Source organism: Microtus pennsylvanicus, chromosome 22 (assembly GCF_037038515.1).
Source record: "Microtus pennsylvanicus isolate mMicPen1 chromosome 22, mMicPen1.hap1, whole genome shotgun sequence".
In the NCBI taxonomy this organism is placed as follows: domain Eukaryota; kingdom Metazoa; phylum Chordata; class Mammalia; order Rodentia; family Cricetidae; genus Microtus; species Microtus pennsylvanicus.
In genome coordinates this window covers 30,583,646-30,601,089 of record NC_134600.1, presented here as the reverse complement: position 1 = coordinate 30,601,089, position 17,444 = coordinate 30,583,646, and the positions used below count along the sequence as shown (strand labels likewise).

General features: G+C 39.9%; 1 protein-coding gene across 6 annotated transcripts in view; it reads right to left on the bottom strand.

The window, feature by feature from the left end:
• Cacna2d1 (calcium voltage-gated channel auxiliary subunit alpha2delta 1) overlaps nt 1-17,444 on the bottom strand; it is a 403,873-nt gene that overhangs the window by 191,416 nt on the left and 195,013 nt on the right. For all 6 annotated transcript variants that reach the window (XM_075956382.1, XM_075956383.1, XM_075956384.1 and 3 more), the window contains exon 4: nt 10,247-10,306. In XM_075956382.1, coding sequence (XP_075812497.1) covers nt 10,247-10,306 — 60 coding nt within the window. The remainder of the gene's footprint in view (nt 1-10,246; nt 10,307-17,444) is intronic.

Here is a 17,444-nt window from a genome sequence, read left to right as displayed (position 1 = left end):
GAGGGGTGGAGTCATAGGAAGCATGATATGTAGGAGATGAGGTAACAAGCCCTGAGCCACATGGAGCCATGAAAATTAATACAAATGTGTTAGTTTCAGTTATGAGCCAATAAGAAACAAACCTAAGCTATCCGTTGATCTTTCATAACTAATAATGTCCCCGTGTCATTATTAGGCGGCTTATGGTCCCAGTGGATCACCGACACGGGACTTTCTATATCTGATAGTGATCCATTGTTCACTCCCATGTCTGACTAACAACTTTTGAACATTCAGAAAAATGTCTAGAATTTACTAACTTAGAATATCACTGGCTTCTACCAGCCCCAAAGCTAAGAATATGTCAGAGAGCCTGGGAAACCCGCAACGAACTTTTCTCTGCGCTGCTGTAACTTGCTTACCTACTTGTCTACCAACATGTTTGCAGAGACTGTCTTCACTTATGGCTCTTATGTTCTGTAACTAATGAAATCTACTTTTGTATGTTTCCAGGCAGAACATGCTATTCATGACAAGCAAATCCATCTTCCCAGGCCATGGTTACTAATATATGATCTAAAAACCAACTATCTCTTAATTCTTTCTAGGTAAAACTGGAGGAGCCATCAACTAAATTAAGATCCTGAACGAAACAACGTGGTGATATGGTTACAGAAAACAAGGAAAATTTTAGCAACACAGAAATAACATAATAACCTAGTAAGATCTGAGACATATAAAGAATGGGAAAAAATGCAGATATTCAGGTTTATCAAAAACAAATAAGCTGTCTTCACAATTTCTGTGTTCTATTCACTAAGTAGTACTAGGAATCTATATTTTTTTGTGTGTATCCCATAAGACATATATGAGAGAAGCATTATGCAGAGACATTATCCAGCTACAAACATTTAGGGAGATTTCAAGTTACTTTTTCTAGTTAATTATATCACTTAAACTTACTTATTTTTAATTTTATCTTGTTGCTTGTTTTAGAACTTATCTTTACCCCAGGTTAGTCCTAGACTCATGGTACACCAGAGGAGCTCCTGAATTTCTCACCCTCCAGTTTCTATACTGTGAGCTCTGGAATTGAAGAACTGTTCTACAAAGTCCACGTACACCTCAACTTTAGGTTGCATTCTGTTTTGGTTGAGAGGGTTTCCTTTATCTAACCCTGACTGTCTACACAATACAGACCAGGTTGGTCTATATTGAATTGAGTTTGCAATCACTTCACTTCTGAGCCCCAGTGTCTCTCCCCCACTCAGATGACTCTTTCATTGCAACTATATTAACTGAGAGAGTTAGGAAATAAATATCAGTTGATACTTAAAGACTGTAGGGGAAAGAGATAATAGAAGGAATGGACCATCTGCAATGTCTACAGGCAAGAAGATATTACACCGGACACACCCAGCACTTATGCGGTGAATAAGCCTAGAGCCTAGCAGAGCTCAGCGGGGTTGTATGTGAAGTCAGCAGGGCTGTTTAGGAAGAAAGCATAGGCTCTCAAGAAGAGAGAGGAAGTCCTGTCTCCTAAGCCCTGACTACGCTGTGAAGAGAGATGTTGCAGGAAGATTGACAGGGAACTGGGTAGTGAAGACAGAAAAACTGAAAGCAGCTTCCTGACACGAAGAAAAGGCATCTAAAGGAAGAGAAGTTTTAAGTTTCTACAAAGACCAAGTAGGAAATTAAAAAGAAAATGCTGATTTGGTTTCGGGAAGTGAGCTACAAAGGAGACATATGAGGTTTGGTTACATAGGCTGCCCTATATGTAGAGATAAGGCAGGAAAGAGGGGAGGCCTCATACCTCATTGAAGTCTGCTGCCAGGGACAGGAAGAGAGGAAAAGCCACAAAGTAGAATGGTCTGCAATAGGTTTATGTCTAGTTTTGTTGGTTACTTTGTTTTCTAATGTTAAAAGATTCTCAGTTTTTATGTTGAAAGCAATGGAAAACAAATAAGGTGACAGGATGGAGAGAGAGAGAGAGAGAGAGAGAGAGAGAGAGAGAGAGAGAGAGAGAGAGAGAGAGAGAGAGAGAGAGAGAGCGCTCAGCAGTTAAGAGCACTGACTGCTCTTCCAGAGGACACAGGTTCAATTCCCAGCATCCATGTGGCAGCTAAAACTGTCTGAACTTCACGATCTGACATCTTCACACAGAAATACATGCAGGCAAAACACCAATGTTCACTAGATAGATAGATAGATAGATAGATAGATAGATAGATAGATAGATAGATAGATAATAGATAGATAGATAGATAGATAGATAGATAGATAGATAGATAGTATTAAAAAAGAAATAAATTGCAAGCTGCATGCGATGTTGCACATCTTTAATCCTAGCATGCTGGAGACAGAGGCAAATGGAGCTCTGTGAGTTCAAGGCCAGACAGATTGGTCTACATAGTGAGCTCCAGGACAGACAGAGCTATGTAAAGAGAACCTGTCTCGAAGAACAAAAAAAAAATAAAAAATAAAAAAAGAAACTAAAAACAGCTACAGTACTTACTTGAGAGACAGGAAAGCATCCCTTCATCAGACTACATAAGATGGTCTATATAAACTATATCAAGTTCATGAATGAAATTTAAAATGGTCCATTTCTGCCGTGGACAGTGACTCACCAGCCTAGAGTTCTGTCATCATCCCCATATGTCATCAACTCCAGTATTACGTGGGCACTTTCAAGAAAGTGTAGGTGAGTACTCTGTTGACTATTACACAGTTATTTCTCAGCTTCTTAAATTAAGCATGACATCTCTGAAATGTCTCTGCTCAGAAATATCTTTTGGGGTTAATTTCTGACTGCTCTACTACGCAGCGATTGGATTATTTCTATCAGCTCTTCAGTGTTCTGGACAGTCTGCCTCCACCGAAAACAATTCACTAAGTCCTCAGCCATGAGCAATCACTCTCTTGGGCAGAACTCGATGTCCAAGAGTCCAACTGGAACCACACCTCAGAGTCTGCACCAACCTGAACACCATGCTTGGCTCCTTTCCTTCAAAGCTCCAAATTTCTGGTACCTTAAACCCTCCAGGGAGAAAAGGTTTCAGGCCATGTATTTAACTCCTGGACCAGCCTCTGTTCCCAGAGCAGTCTTAGCAAGGCCATTAACATATCTCTAATTCCATTAAATTGAATCCATTCCAGCATCTAATGTTATTTATTCTCAGTACAAGATTATCTCTGGGAATAGAGTTAGTGTTCCAGAACTCGGGCCGTAAAGAGCTCCAGGAAAAAGAAGCGTGTGCTCGCTGATATTCTGGATCATGATGGAGATGATGCTCCTGTATTGCCATCATCCAAGTCTCCCAAAGTACTAAGTACATGTACATAACCTAATTTATAACAAAATTTGGAAGCTGAAGATAATAAAGCAAGAAGGCCCTCAATGGCTAGCTAAACATGACAATGCAGGGTAAGAGCTGACAAACTATCGGCAATCTTTCGGATGCATTCACTTATTAAAATTCACATGATCGTTTCCTATGAAGTATATCCCAGGATCCCAAAGGACAAAGGAAGGATGAGAATGGAGTGAGAAATAAAGGTGATTGCCAAACCTCGTCTTCTCACGGAGAGAAGGTTTAAACTGATAACAAAGGAGTCATCTTCTTTAGGCTCTTTGTGACACAGACGTAAGTTCAGGCCTGCAAGCCCTGTCCACTGAGTAGTTAGGGTTGGGAACAGTGCTATTCAATTCATGTCTGCATAGTGTCCACACTGTCTCCACCTTAAAGACACGTCAACGAGCCAAGCGGCAACATCAGGAGTGAAAGCTGGCAGGTACTCAACAGAAGGGTGAATTCTCAGCAAGGAACAGTGCCAACCTGCTTGAGAGCATCCTGGAGTGAGGAGAAATATTCTTTATGGGAGACAAATGGTGGTCATAGAAGCAGAGGGGCAATGACTGAACATCTCACAAGGACACAGTTGTATTGACGAGCAGAGGTGAGATCTTAAGGAAATAGATATTTCAAGAGAATATTGTTTTTTCAAGACTGCAGGGCAAGTTAGTGTCAGGCCCAAAATTTTAAGTAGATTTGCATAATGCTAAGCCCAGTGCTTTATACCTAAGCCATAGCTGTGAGTAAGTCTATGCCAGCATATAAAGATGCAGTTCAAACAAACTTTCATCATCTCTTCGGTAATAGGGACAGTGAGGTTCACAAGTAAAAACAGGTGTCCTAAACAAGCTATCATTTTTTCATAATAATACACGCAGGCTATGTCATGCATCACACCAGACTATCTTCGTATTACATTAGCCAACCTTCTCATCCCAGGAAGTTTGCACCATAGTGATAAAAAAAATGGAGAAAGAGTATGTATTGAAGCATATGCAGGCATTAGAAAACATAAAGAAACAGCAAATCTAATCTTGGTCAAGAAAAGCCATAAGGAAATGTCATAGATGAGCAAAGCTCCAAGAGTGAATGAGTTCATATCCTTTCAAAGAGCATTAATGATTACTCAGATGTTCATGTCAATGGTCGTAGCCATTACGTAGACATCTAAGTAGCAAATTTGGAAAGTCTTCTGTAGTTCAGATCACAAAGTACACCCTAATTATAAGTATTGATGGATTTTTGTTCATGAGTCTGTGTGTATGTGCATGTGTGTATGTTTGCAACTATGCATGTGCAGGTGTGTGTGTGCACATGTGTGTGTCTGTGTGTGTGCATGTGTGTGTGTGCATGCCTGCGTGTTTGCATGTGCACTAACGCTGTTACTCGTGTGGCCATGCCTCTGATGTCCAAAGCTACAATCGAGAGTATTACTTAATTATTGTATGTCCTTATTCATTGAGGCAAGGCATCTCAGGCAAACCCAGTCCCTGCTTGTAGTCTCGCTCCCCTTTGTCCTGAGGACTCTTCCCTTCAGCCTTCTGAAGTCTGGGAAGACAAAGAGCTGCTTGCACCTGCCTGGCATTTCCCGAGTGTGTAAATCTGCATGCAGGTTGTCATGTTTGCATGGCAAAGAGTGTATCATTGAGTCATATCTCTAACCTCTTGCTGAAGGCTTTGAAACAATTTGTAATTTGTAGTCACTTATAATGTTCATACAAGTTCCTCATCTTTTTCTCTTTAGTCCTAAATTAATATAGTAAATCCTCAATTTAATACGAACAAGTAGTCTATATAAAATAAGAAAATGTTTTACACTGCAGAACTTAAACATCTGTCATAAGGAATCTTTTTTGACAGTTATAATTTGGCACTAGCTGGTTGAAGTAACTGACTCCTTAAACGTCAATAAGGGTGATTCTGGGCACTCCCTGTGGCTGGAAATTTTAGACACTGGCAGCAATTTCAGAAATTTCAGTAACTGACTACACTCCCTGAATCTCAGTCTGTGAACAACACTGAGGCAGCAGAATGACTGTGAGTAACAGCCAGACCAATCTGGTCTCGTCCCCCAGTGAGGAACAGCTCTCTGACTTCTCCCTCCCTTGAGGAGACAACAGCCAGGGAAGGGAAGCATTGCGCACAGCCTCTAGGATGTCAGCATTTTTATTATGTTCGCACACGCTGTGACAGTGTCTTACTGAGGGCCACGGGCTAGTCAACATGCAATGTTCTCACAGGCTTTAATTGAAATAAAAAAAATGTGAGGTCAGAGCGGACACCAAAAAATGTTATTAAGAGTGAAAGCAATATTTGTTAGGCCAAATAACAAGTAGTTGAGCCTACTGTTTTCCCTTTTCAATATAAAAATCAGGATTTGAGCTATTACCCAGATTAAGCAGCAATGTAAAAATCCACAGTTGTTACAAACTAGTTTGGCGTGCTCCATATTCGTCATGAGCACATATGAGAAGATGAAAGCATCAAAAGTTAGTTCAATTCTTCTTAACTGAAGAGTTTCCTTTCCCAATATTAGGGAAAATTAATTTTGCACTGTGACTCTTTTAAATATATTTTTATGATGAGGGAAAATTCTTCAGGAGCATCAAAATAATGGAAATTTTAATAATTTCTGTATCTATCAGTAATGCTACAGAAATTAACATACACAAGTGAACCAAGGCAGAAACTAAGAAAGACAAAATTCAATCACAGGTTGAAATGAATTTGATGATCCATCAATTTTGTTTATTCACTTATGAAGACAGCAAGCCATCCTCCAATTTTCACTCACAAAAATGAGTCCTTTCCTACCCAGTGTGTACACCCAATTGTCACACAGTACGCTGTTTGTCTTTATGCATTAAAATCAAAATAAGCACAGTCTGTTTTCTCATCGCACAAAACATGTGTGCTTTGGTTAACAAAGACGATGCTCCTCCATGAAATGAATAGGGATAGATGAAATAATACAGAATCCCCGTGCCTACGAATTTTACTCAGACAAATACAAAATTTTGAATGCCATTATGTTAAAAGAACATTCCAGTATATGGCATGGCAAAATGATTTTGACAATTACAGAACAAAAGTTACCCTGAAGAACTAAATCAGCCTGACCGACTCAGTCACATTCAACTTCTGCCACAATGTTCTTCCTCTCCTAATTTATTTTCCCCGTGCAGGAGGAGCTAAAGGGCTCCTGCAAATGTTTTATTTACTGACCAAATTTGTGGGCATCTCCACTCAGCCTACCCAGCAACCAGCCGGCACTAATACGGTACACGTAAAGATCCCAGTTATTAAAATACAAATTAGGCACCCCTTCTGTTTATACATGTGTAAGTACAATTAATATCGCAGGCTTAGTTGGAAACAAAATTGCTTTAGCTAACCAGCCATTTCAAAGGCAATCAAATGAGATTTTGGATGCAATTGGAGAAGATTGGTTTGGTGGAAATAATAGAAACTCTATCATGCGGAACAATTAGTTTACCAAGCTCTAGTCCCCCTCCGCCCACCTGCCCTTAATCAAATCATCTGTCCGTCTTGAGTGACTGACATGGCATGCTTCCGTTAGCACCCATACTTCACGGAGACCTGAACAGCAGCTGGTAGATGTGACTTACTTACAAATATTGGTTTGAACTTGTCAATGCATGGCCACATCAATTTTAATCTATTTAGCGTGTAAGTCCTTTGTCCCCTCCCATGTTATTAGCGCCACGTGTCACCCTGTGGAGCTTCTGGCCCGTTGTTCCCTTGCTTGTATGCTCCTGTGGGAACGAAGTGGAGCCGAGGGAGAGTGTGAATTACACGAGCCCCTTCTTGCTGCCAGCAGTTAGGGCTTCGCCTTTTGTTCTCGCTGTTTATGTGATTTTTCTATTTTACACAGCGGGGAACGCTAATCAACTTTTGCCTGAGCGATATTAATGAAACATGCCAACGTATACTTGAGGGAAGAAGCAGAATATTATATTTCTTTTTGAAATGTTAATGCAGCTTTTAGGAAACTCTTCCTGCCTTCGAAATTACCTGAGTGCTAAATTATTAAAGCGCTATCGCACTGGTGGAAACAGCCAAATACCTGAACTGAGAAAAGGATTCCAAGGCGTAGAGGGAGGCCTTTCAGAATATGGTGTTTAATTTCAAATGAAACATTTTCAAATGTTTGCTTAAAAAATGGCAACTGTTTTGGGTGCTTCATCAAAACAGAGGTCTAATGTTGGTTATGTTTAATTATCAATCACTGATTTCTTATTCTGGATCTAGAGGATTAATTTAGCTCGATGTATCTATGAATTAATAGATTTTAGCACTGTCTACTTTGTCAGAAAAATGATGGAAGAAAGGTGTTCTATTTTACTACTTCCTGATCATTTGAATCTAAAGATTTAGTAAGTCTAATCTGGTTCTATTCTGCAGGCATGAAACTTCTCACAGTTTCAACCATTCTAGCACACCATGGCCTCCCAAGGAGGAGAGTGGCCAGGGACACTTGATAACATGGAAGCCATGGAGGACGCCAACTCTCAAGCACACAAAGGCCGACAGATGGGTGCCCCGTGAGCAGCGGGCACGACGTGTGTGCAGGAAAAACAGTGGACAAAGCTCTGAGCTGCTTTCCTTCAAGAGTCTCTTTTAAGGGTAATAAGGTTAACAGGTCCTGAGCACACTGTAGTTTAATGGGAACTGAAGAACAGAGTTGGCTCCCGCACAGTGAATACTATTCGATAGGAACATTTAATACTAAAGTAAATGACTCACTTCTATCCATATAAACATTAGGAATGGCTTTTGCATCATTGTGGACACATTTGTTATCCTGAATGAAATTTCTAAGCGTGCTGCCTCATAGACATGGGTATTAATGGCGCATAATAGAAGCACTATTTTACATATAAAGAAAATCTTGACATGACCCAAATAGGAGCACGGTATGAAATTGTCAGCGACTCATCGTTGAACCAGTGTTTTGTTGGAAATGAGTAAAATAAGCAAAATGCTAGAGTGCCTTCCAGCTGATGCCACTATCGATGCACTAAACTCGCAAACGCTAACACTCTGAGTGTTGTCTTTCAGGTCACCTATCACCTATCGGGAAAATGATATTCAACAATTTACAAAGTATCTCGGGAAAAGATCTGCTGTCTAGAAAGACACAGCAATGGTAAAGAAAAAAATTAGTTTAAGTCTATGTCAACTTGTTCTTTTTTAACAATGGCGAAAAATACCAAATGATTTATTGAAACAGTGATTTTTTTTTCAAAGAGATAAAGTGATTTCTATATTACAAAGGGACACTGTGAGACGCTGATAATCCTTGGTGTTCTGTTAATTACTGAAGATTCAAACTCAACCAACAGCAACTGCACTATAATAATACCACACCAACTGGGCCTAGTTTACGTTCATAATATGTCATATGCCCCCTTTAAATGGGAGGCCAGGAAGAAGACTTGTCATCCACATAAATCACCACATAAATCAAAAAAAGCTGGGTTTTTTTTTCGGGGGGTGGGGTTGCCTGTCTCTAAGCTATATTCAAGAAACACAATTTTAAGGTCATTTCCCTCATCTAAAAGGTAGTAACTGCCTTTCAACCCCCTCATTCCAAAGGCTCATGTTCCTCAGTGCTATAGGTGCTTATGATTTTTACTCCTTCGACAATTTCTTTTCATATATTACAGGCAGGCGACAAACTGACCTTTCGTAGACTAACCATGACAAACAGCTGTGGGTAAATCCAATATCTAATAAGATAGAACCACTCAGTCAATATGATCAATTCACTGAGAAAATCAAATTAAGATGACAGTCAAAGAGAATCACTACTGAATAGATTGTCTGAGACCAATTAGTAGACAAAGAAGAAGGATCACAAGTATCAAGCAAGGAAGTTCATAAAAAGAAATTCATCATGTTATTTAGACTAGTTCCCCCTCTGTATGTATGTTTGTATATATGTATGTATGCAAGCAAAATAACAAACACAAAATAGTCACGCTACTTCCCATACCTATTGCTGTACAAGTTTTTGAGCTTTAAATCTGACACATTTTAGAATAAAATCTCAGACAGTATCGTTAGCACTCACACTGGTGACCATTTTGAAATAGCATCTATGGGTTAGGGAAAGACTGTGTGCCAAAAAAGGAGTTGTCTGGAGTTTATCAGTCATCAGAGACGGAAAACATCTCCATTATAAATAAAGGCATCAACTATGTTACAGAAGAACTTCAAATGACATTTCGGGATTGGCCACTTCCGTTGGCTACCACAGTGAATGGGTAGTAAGTTCTTCATTACAAGGAAGGCATCTGCAATGTTATGCAATTAACCTAGCATCCCAGAGAACAAAAACAAGCTTATCAAATAATAAGGAAAACATGAAATCTAATGCCAGCTGGCATGTCCAAAAGTAGTTCACAGTAAATTGGGAAAGGGTCCAGCAACACTCAAACCAATCAAACGGTGAGCATGCTTCGCTTATTTCTTCAGTTATTTCACCCAGAAAGACAATTCAAAATGCATGTATTTCTTTTAAAAAAAAACAGTTCAATGCAACTTTGTTTTCAAAACAATGGTGAAGATTACTCAGAGTATGATTCAATGCTGCTTTAATATATTTTCAAATGCCTTGAAGAATGTGAGAACCTTTTTTGTATTTTTTTTTCTTTCTTTTCTCATACATAAAGATAACCATAAATATCCTCACTAATTTAACTGGTCCACGTCACTCAAAAAAGAATAGACTTTGGGAGTTTGGGATCAAATTCCTATAACACTGTAAAATTCCATCGCTGACTATATTTAAATGTGACTAAAAGTATGGAAACAAAAGTACTGATCAACAAAAAAATAAATGATCAACTTAAATGAATTGATTATATTAAAAAAAATGTTCTTACTGCAAAATCCTCCCTCCACTGGTGGGCAGCTTGGACCTTCTCAGCTTCCATAGCCAGGCGCTGAAAAAGAAATTGTAAATCTTAGACACACGTGACCATAACCACAGGAACAGGAAATTACAACATAATACATTATCCATGAGCTTTGGTGGAATAATTAATTATGGGCATAAAAAGCAACAAAGAGTACTTACTTATGATCCACAAGTCCTACATCAGTTAGCAATCTAACCTACTGAAGCTGATGCCACAGCAACGAACTGTCTACTCTTCTTGAATACCACTGAATTGGCCTATCTCTCTTGTTTTCATCAGGGGTGGGTTCCATCAAGGACTTATATTCCAATTTTTTGTAAAAAGAAAAAAAAGTTTTAATGAAATAAAGGCAGTATAGTGATTGGAGTATAATCCTGTTCTTACAACACTACCAAATATTTCATTCAGTAGGAAGAGAATGATGTTGAGACATGGATGACTATATAGTAACCAAACAGGCACACTGATAAGAACATGTTTGGAATTTCCTATTTGCTAAGAGTATGCGTAGATGTTTCAAGCATTATTTGAAAGACTGTAAACTCGGAATGCACACATATGGAAATACCTTCATTTAGCGGGCCCTGTAGAATGATAAACGATGGGGGAGTGTAAGGCTGCTTTATTTCCCTTGGGTACTTTTAAGTTGAAATATCGGGGCAGAAATAGCACAAAGTTAACAGCAAACACAATAAATACAAATGTATTAAATTCTCTTCTTAAGAGACAAATAGCAGGTTAGAATTTAGGCGAATATAAGCCATCCATTGATTTTGTCAGTCTCCAAGAAATATTCTCTGGTGGCTGCTCTCCCAATGAGTCAAGTCTACATGAACTAATGGAAGGATTTCTTGGGCCGTTTTTGACATTAACTGTTAGTATCTGTCCTTTAAATTAAATACTATAGTCTGTCTATTTTCTAACCTATTACATAGGTATTACTAATAAATGTATAATAATATAATAAGTATAGGATCAACTCAGCTCCTTTGATCTTTGATTTCCTCATATGCATCTAGAATGTTGATGCCTGCATGCACATACGCACACATACACTAAACACACACACACACACAAACACACACACACTAGATACAGATTTTAATAAAGTAAAGGACTTTTGTTGTGAGAGCCTAAAAATTTTTAGAAGCCTAAAGATAGCAAGGCAAATGTATAAAAATGACACTTATTTTCAAAGAGTTGAATACAAAAGTTGCTAAATATTAGTTTCTCTGCCTGAAATGTAATATTAGGAACTCATGAAAAATATACTGTTCTTACGTCTTTATTCATAAAGAAACAAATGAAACTTTAATCAAATTTCATAAAAGTTCCAAGTCCTGACTTTGGAGATAGTCTGGGTTAGAGCTAGCACACCCGCTAACTGCTTTTCCCGGTGACGAAAGACCTGAAGGTCATTACTTAAAGAAATCGACGTGCCTTCTAGACACTGCGAGCCTCTAATTAACTTCCATTCCAGTCAAGTGACATTTTAAAGCCAATAATCTACCACTGAATGCCATAGGGAAATTGCACTAAGAGTAATAAAATCCCTATCTAATAAAGTGTGAATATGTTATTGTCAGTCAGTCCCCATCTATACATATATATATATGTATATGTATGCCCTATATCAACAGCTTGTTTCCAGAGAAAGCAAACGCAATTATGGGATGGGTAGTATAGGCTACCGTGTGGCTGCTTAGGTAGGAACAGGCTTGAAGGGAGCTGGGGAGGAACCCCTTCTTCATAATAAGCAGCTTGTGAAAACAGGAACTCCAATTACAGGCCAGGAGAAAGGGAACAGAATCTTATCTCTGGCTTTGAGTGGAGACATGACATTCAGAACTAGCTAGAAGGTCCCAGGCTTGCCCAACCTTTTAATATTGTGATGCCGTGTGATAATCCACAATATTTATGTGCAAGAACCACCCAATTCAGCTCTGGAAAAGAAAAATAACTTGCAAAATAAAGTTTCCTAATATTTTAAGTAACTTGATGATTTTGCAGAAGGGTGGACAGACCTGTTGGTTATCTTATAATTGCTATCTACCCAAAGGCTTTCTAGTAAAGAGCCAGGACACACCATTATCACTTCCCACTACAGTCTATCCAAAGGGCCTGATAATCACTGGGACAGGAAACAGTATAAAAGAGAACTCTGAAAGGCTGAGGCAGGAGGATTGCTGCAAGAGCGCCATGACGGACTATATAGGGAGATCCTGTCTCAAAAGAAAAAAAAATCCAGAGACAGTGTAAAGCCTGCCTAAGGTGTAGGCTGACATAGTGGCCTCTCTTAGCCACCTCAGCCCCTGAGAGTGTGCCACTATAGTAATGATATATCGACCTACTACTCTATGCCCTGAGTACTGCGTGGGTTGTTTTTGTTTTGATGGAGATCACAAGGACTGGAGTGGAGGGGAAGCAAGCAGACATGAAGCCCATGTTGAACACTAAAACGCAACTGAAGGAGGAAGACGTCACTGGTCATCAGTCTCCTTGACTCCAGCCTCTCATCGTTAGCTCTGCCTCCTTAACTTCTCCTAAATTGAGCTGAATTCCCCCAAACCCGGAGCCGACTGACTGATAAACATCTCTGTGACATAGATTCAAACAATGTCCAGACAGTGGGGATGTGGAACAGACTTCATCCAAAACGGGGTTGTTTATAATGGGAAGTCCAGGCCACTTGCTAGAGCAGCAACGACATCTTTCTAAGCGTCAGCTTGCTCTCTTAAGCAAGGATGCTCCTTTCCTGGGGATGACCTTGTGGACACAGAAGTGAGGCAGGTAAAGGAGAACTGGACCTCTGTTTGGCCAATTCTTTCTTTACTTAAACCCAAAGTGCACGTCAGTTCCTGGAAATGAAAGTGGAGCCACTGGGACCCCTTTCCCTGCCTTCTTCCCAATGGGGCCATACTGAATAAATTACTCTCCCCTGTCTGCTTTCACTACCAACCATTATCACCTCTTTAACTGGCAAGCTGGATATGGGATGCTGAACCTCCTCTGTTGGGGCTGCCTGAGTCTGTTGTTTGGCTCTAAAGTTTCCAATTCCAACACCAGTGAAGAAAAGTGAAGCTCAGTTCTGCTTATGACAAAGTCCAGACTTTTAAATGACTTCATTTTAAAAATGCCTGTGAAAATCTTGAGAGATGTATTTAAAATTCACCTATCCCTATGTCCATTGGAATTTTAGATTGCATCTTTAAAATAATAGTCATAACAACACCTTAAAGATGACTTTTACAGACTCAGTTTTAACACAGCGGACTGGCCACTGAAGCCTCAGTCTCTGAAGCTTAAACTAATGCCAGTTTTTAGTTTCCCATTTATATCATTAGCCATCACGGTATATATGGTATGTATGAAGACACCGTAGAATCAATTCTAAAACAATGACAGAAAGGTATGCTTTGGGGTTAAATGGAAACCAAAATAAAATACAAATTCATAAAACAAGTTTGGGCACTGTCTTTACACAAGGCATCCCTTCAAAGGCAGATGGATTGCTCCTATCAGTAAAAAGCTTTTGATATGCCATGGTCTGCAGGGACTAGAACAAAATCAAACCAGACAGACGGGAAAGAGTTTATCAGATGAGAGAAAGGCCAGCTCCCTAGGAGGTCTATTCAACCTTGACCTTCTCACTGTGCCCTATCTGCTCCTCTGACGCTGGCAATGAATTCTGACAGGTGACGTGAGAGTCAAATAGGAAAGCGGATGGATATTGAAAAGGGCCATTCTTATCATTCTCATCAATGGTATTTAGATTTATCTCCTCTTACAAACACAGTATTTTCTAAACATCTAAGTTTTCTGCTTCCTAGGCTATAAATTAATTTTAGGCTCATTTTTTTTTTTACTTTTAAGTTTTGAGAACAATCAAACAATCATCCAGATTTTTAAGAGCTTTGAAAGCAAACTCGGAGGCACCAAAGGGCTATTTTATTCCGTCAAGACTCCAAAGCCGCCGCGACATTCAGATTTAAATACGAAGCACTGTCTTAGAGAGTGCACTCAAACAAATTCTAAAACCATGTTTTCAGACAATCTAGATCAGAATTTTTTCCTCCAATAAAGGACAATGGACATAAACAACCAAACTAATTCAAGCAAAATATGCATTTTCGATGACTGATATTAATGTCCAAACAGTGAATACCCAATAAGGAATGGCAATTGCTGTACTGTACCTGTATTGACAATCTAATTATCACTGTAATGAGTTTTACTAATTTTCATTAAAAGGTTCTTAGGGGACCGAGATACACTTTTGAACGAGCCAACAACACCTTTTGAAAATAGCAAATGAAGGCGAATGCACGCTTCCACATCCTGAAGAAAAGAGCACAGGCTTCTGAGGAAGGTGGGGGGGGGGGTGGCTTCTCTGATTGTTGCACAATTTAGTCATGAATTGTTTTAATTTCTTTTTGTTTATTTAATTATTTATTTATTACTTAAAGATTTCTGCCTCCTCCCTGCCACTGCCTCCCATTTCCCTCCCCCTCCCCCAATCAAGTCCTTCTCCCTTGTCAGCCCAAAGAGCAATCAGGGTTCCCTGCCCTGTGGGAAGTCCAAGGACCACCGACCTCCATCCAGGTCTAGTAAGGTGAGTATCCAAACTGCCTAGGCTCCCACAAAGCCAGTACGTGCAGTAGGATCAAAAACCCATTGCCATTGTTCTTGAGTTCTCAGCAGTCCTCATTGTCTGCTATGTTCAGCGAGTCTGGTTTTATCCCATGCTTTTTCAGACCCAGGCCAGCTGGTCTTGGTGAGTTCCCGATAGAACATCCCCATTGTCTCAGTGTGTGGGTGTACCCCTCAAGAATTTAACAGTCTTCAGCATCTCAGATACTTATGTATTTTCTGTATATTTCTATTTATGTTTGTGTATAGATGTGTGTGGACCTGTGTAGACATCTACAGGTCTGTTTCCATTTTAACATCACCAACACAACTCTGTCAAACAGATTATGTTAGAACTATAATCACTGAAGGCCAGTTAAATGTATAAATACAAATAAAGTGAAGCAAAGTCCTCAGCAGCGTGAAATTTCTCATTTCTTCCTGCAGAAAAGCTCACATCTACAGAAACAGATTGAAGCAGAATTTTAGCAGCTATTTGAATTACAAAGCACCAATTCCTTATTTGAGTAATCAAAAGACCAATGGAAGCTTGGCATCTCTGCATGCACAATAGGGCATTGTCCTAATGCGGCCACCACCTTGGAGTCCAATAGGGCATTGTCCTAATGCGGCAACCACCTTGGAGTCCAATAGGGCATTGTCCTACTCGGCAGCTACCTTGTATCCTAATAGGGCATTGTCCTAATGGTGAAGTCACCTTGGAGTTCAGAAGAACAGAGCGTCTCAGGACTTCCGCTGGAGCAGTGTCAGTGTTGGAGGAGGTAGACAGGTGCAGCAAGAAAGGCATTTTATCCTGACAAAAGGCTTTTATCAACACTGTGGAGGTCCGAAATAGTCTCCCCTCCGTGGAATGAGAGCAAATCAATATGAGACCCGTGTTCCCTGACTGGGGTAAGGGAGCAAAGCTTAGGCTACACAACAGGGGTCACTCCTCCTCAGGGTGGGGATGTGGGGATTGGCTAATTTGTGGACCAAGCAAAGTGACCATAGCAGGCTCTGGCAGAAAAGTGGGGTGGATAGAGTGGGCTGCTCATAGCACCTGCTTAGGGCCTGGTTATCTGGAAGACCCGGCTTCTCCAACAGCAGAAGAGATCATCCGGTAGAAGGGGGTTTACATATTGTTTAAAATGTACTCATAATCACAGACAAGATGTTACAGAGTTACAAAATGTAATCAGAGTAACCAAATTCATTACTATTAGTATATTTCACCATTTGACAAGGAAGCTGTGGCAACCAGGTGAATGTGTCCATATCCTGATTGGAAGGAAAAGTATCCCAAGTAACAATCTGAGCACAAAATAATGTGTACTTCCACAAGTCAGTGTGGGGGATCTTAGGAGAAGGCTACGACCTGGAGTTTAGCCTGAACATTTATACAGAGATCCTTATTCATAATAATTACAAAAATAAAATTTAAAAATTATTTTATGTGTGTGTGCTTGATTTTAGAAACAGTAAGCATATTTTTGTGAAGTTAATGTCCATAACATACAATACATAATATGTACATTCAAAATACAATCTCTTCCAGTAGAAACATACATTCTATTTATGTACTACGACAGATGTAGCACACCTTGGGGTCACTATCTGACAGACACTTTCTAAATGTTTACACTTTTCATGTCTTATCTATGTTTTTCAGTTAAATTCCCATGTAAACCACAACTTTACCACAAATTTGGATTCCTCTTTTGAAATTAAGAATGGGTTTTGGCAGAATAAGCGTGCTAAACACAGCAAACTAAATCACAGGCATTCTTACACACACACACACACACACACACACACACACACACACACACACACGTTTGGCTGTGGGCCAGACTACAAATATCCAACCACATAGAAACCAATATTCTGAAACTTACTGTAGAGAGTTCATCATTCCTGTCTCTCCTTGGGTACTTTAAGAGAGAGATAATATATTCCAGATCACCTGACATTCCCCTAGAGCCTCTCCTCTGAGCTGAGCAATGACTGAACCCCCACAAGGCAGTGACCTGCATCTGTGGCTCACACTGTTTGGTTTTATGTGTTTGAAAAGATGTCAGTCTAATCTGATCCTTGATCCTCTCCATTGTTTTCTCCCTGTGGGCTTTACACAAGTAGAATGCCAAGGAGGAATCCCATCAGTTTCCCCCAGGGAATGGTTTCTCCCAGGAGGAAGCCATCATCCTTCCAATGGAGGTTTAGATGGAACAAAGCAAGTCACTAAGGCCATGTATGTGAGATCTGCTTTGCTGCAGTTGCCTGGGGCTGCTGATGTTGCTTCAGACAGCCAAGCTGCAGCCAGCTTGGACACAGTTCAGTGCCAGGACCTAAGTGTTCATTACATCTTCACCATCAGAAGGCAGGAGGAATCTCATTTGCAAATGCAGACGATGGAATCCCTTAAGAAATCATCTTTTTATCTGCACAGACACTGTGCAAGCTGAATGATCTCAAACTGCCACTTGACCAAAGACTTCCTCGGTGGCTGTAAGGTTTGGGTTGAGAAGGCACAGCA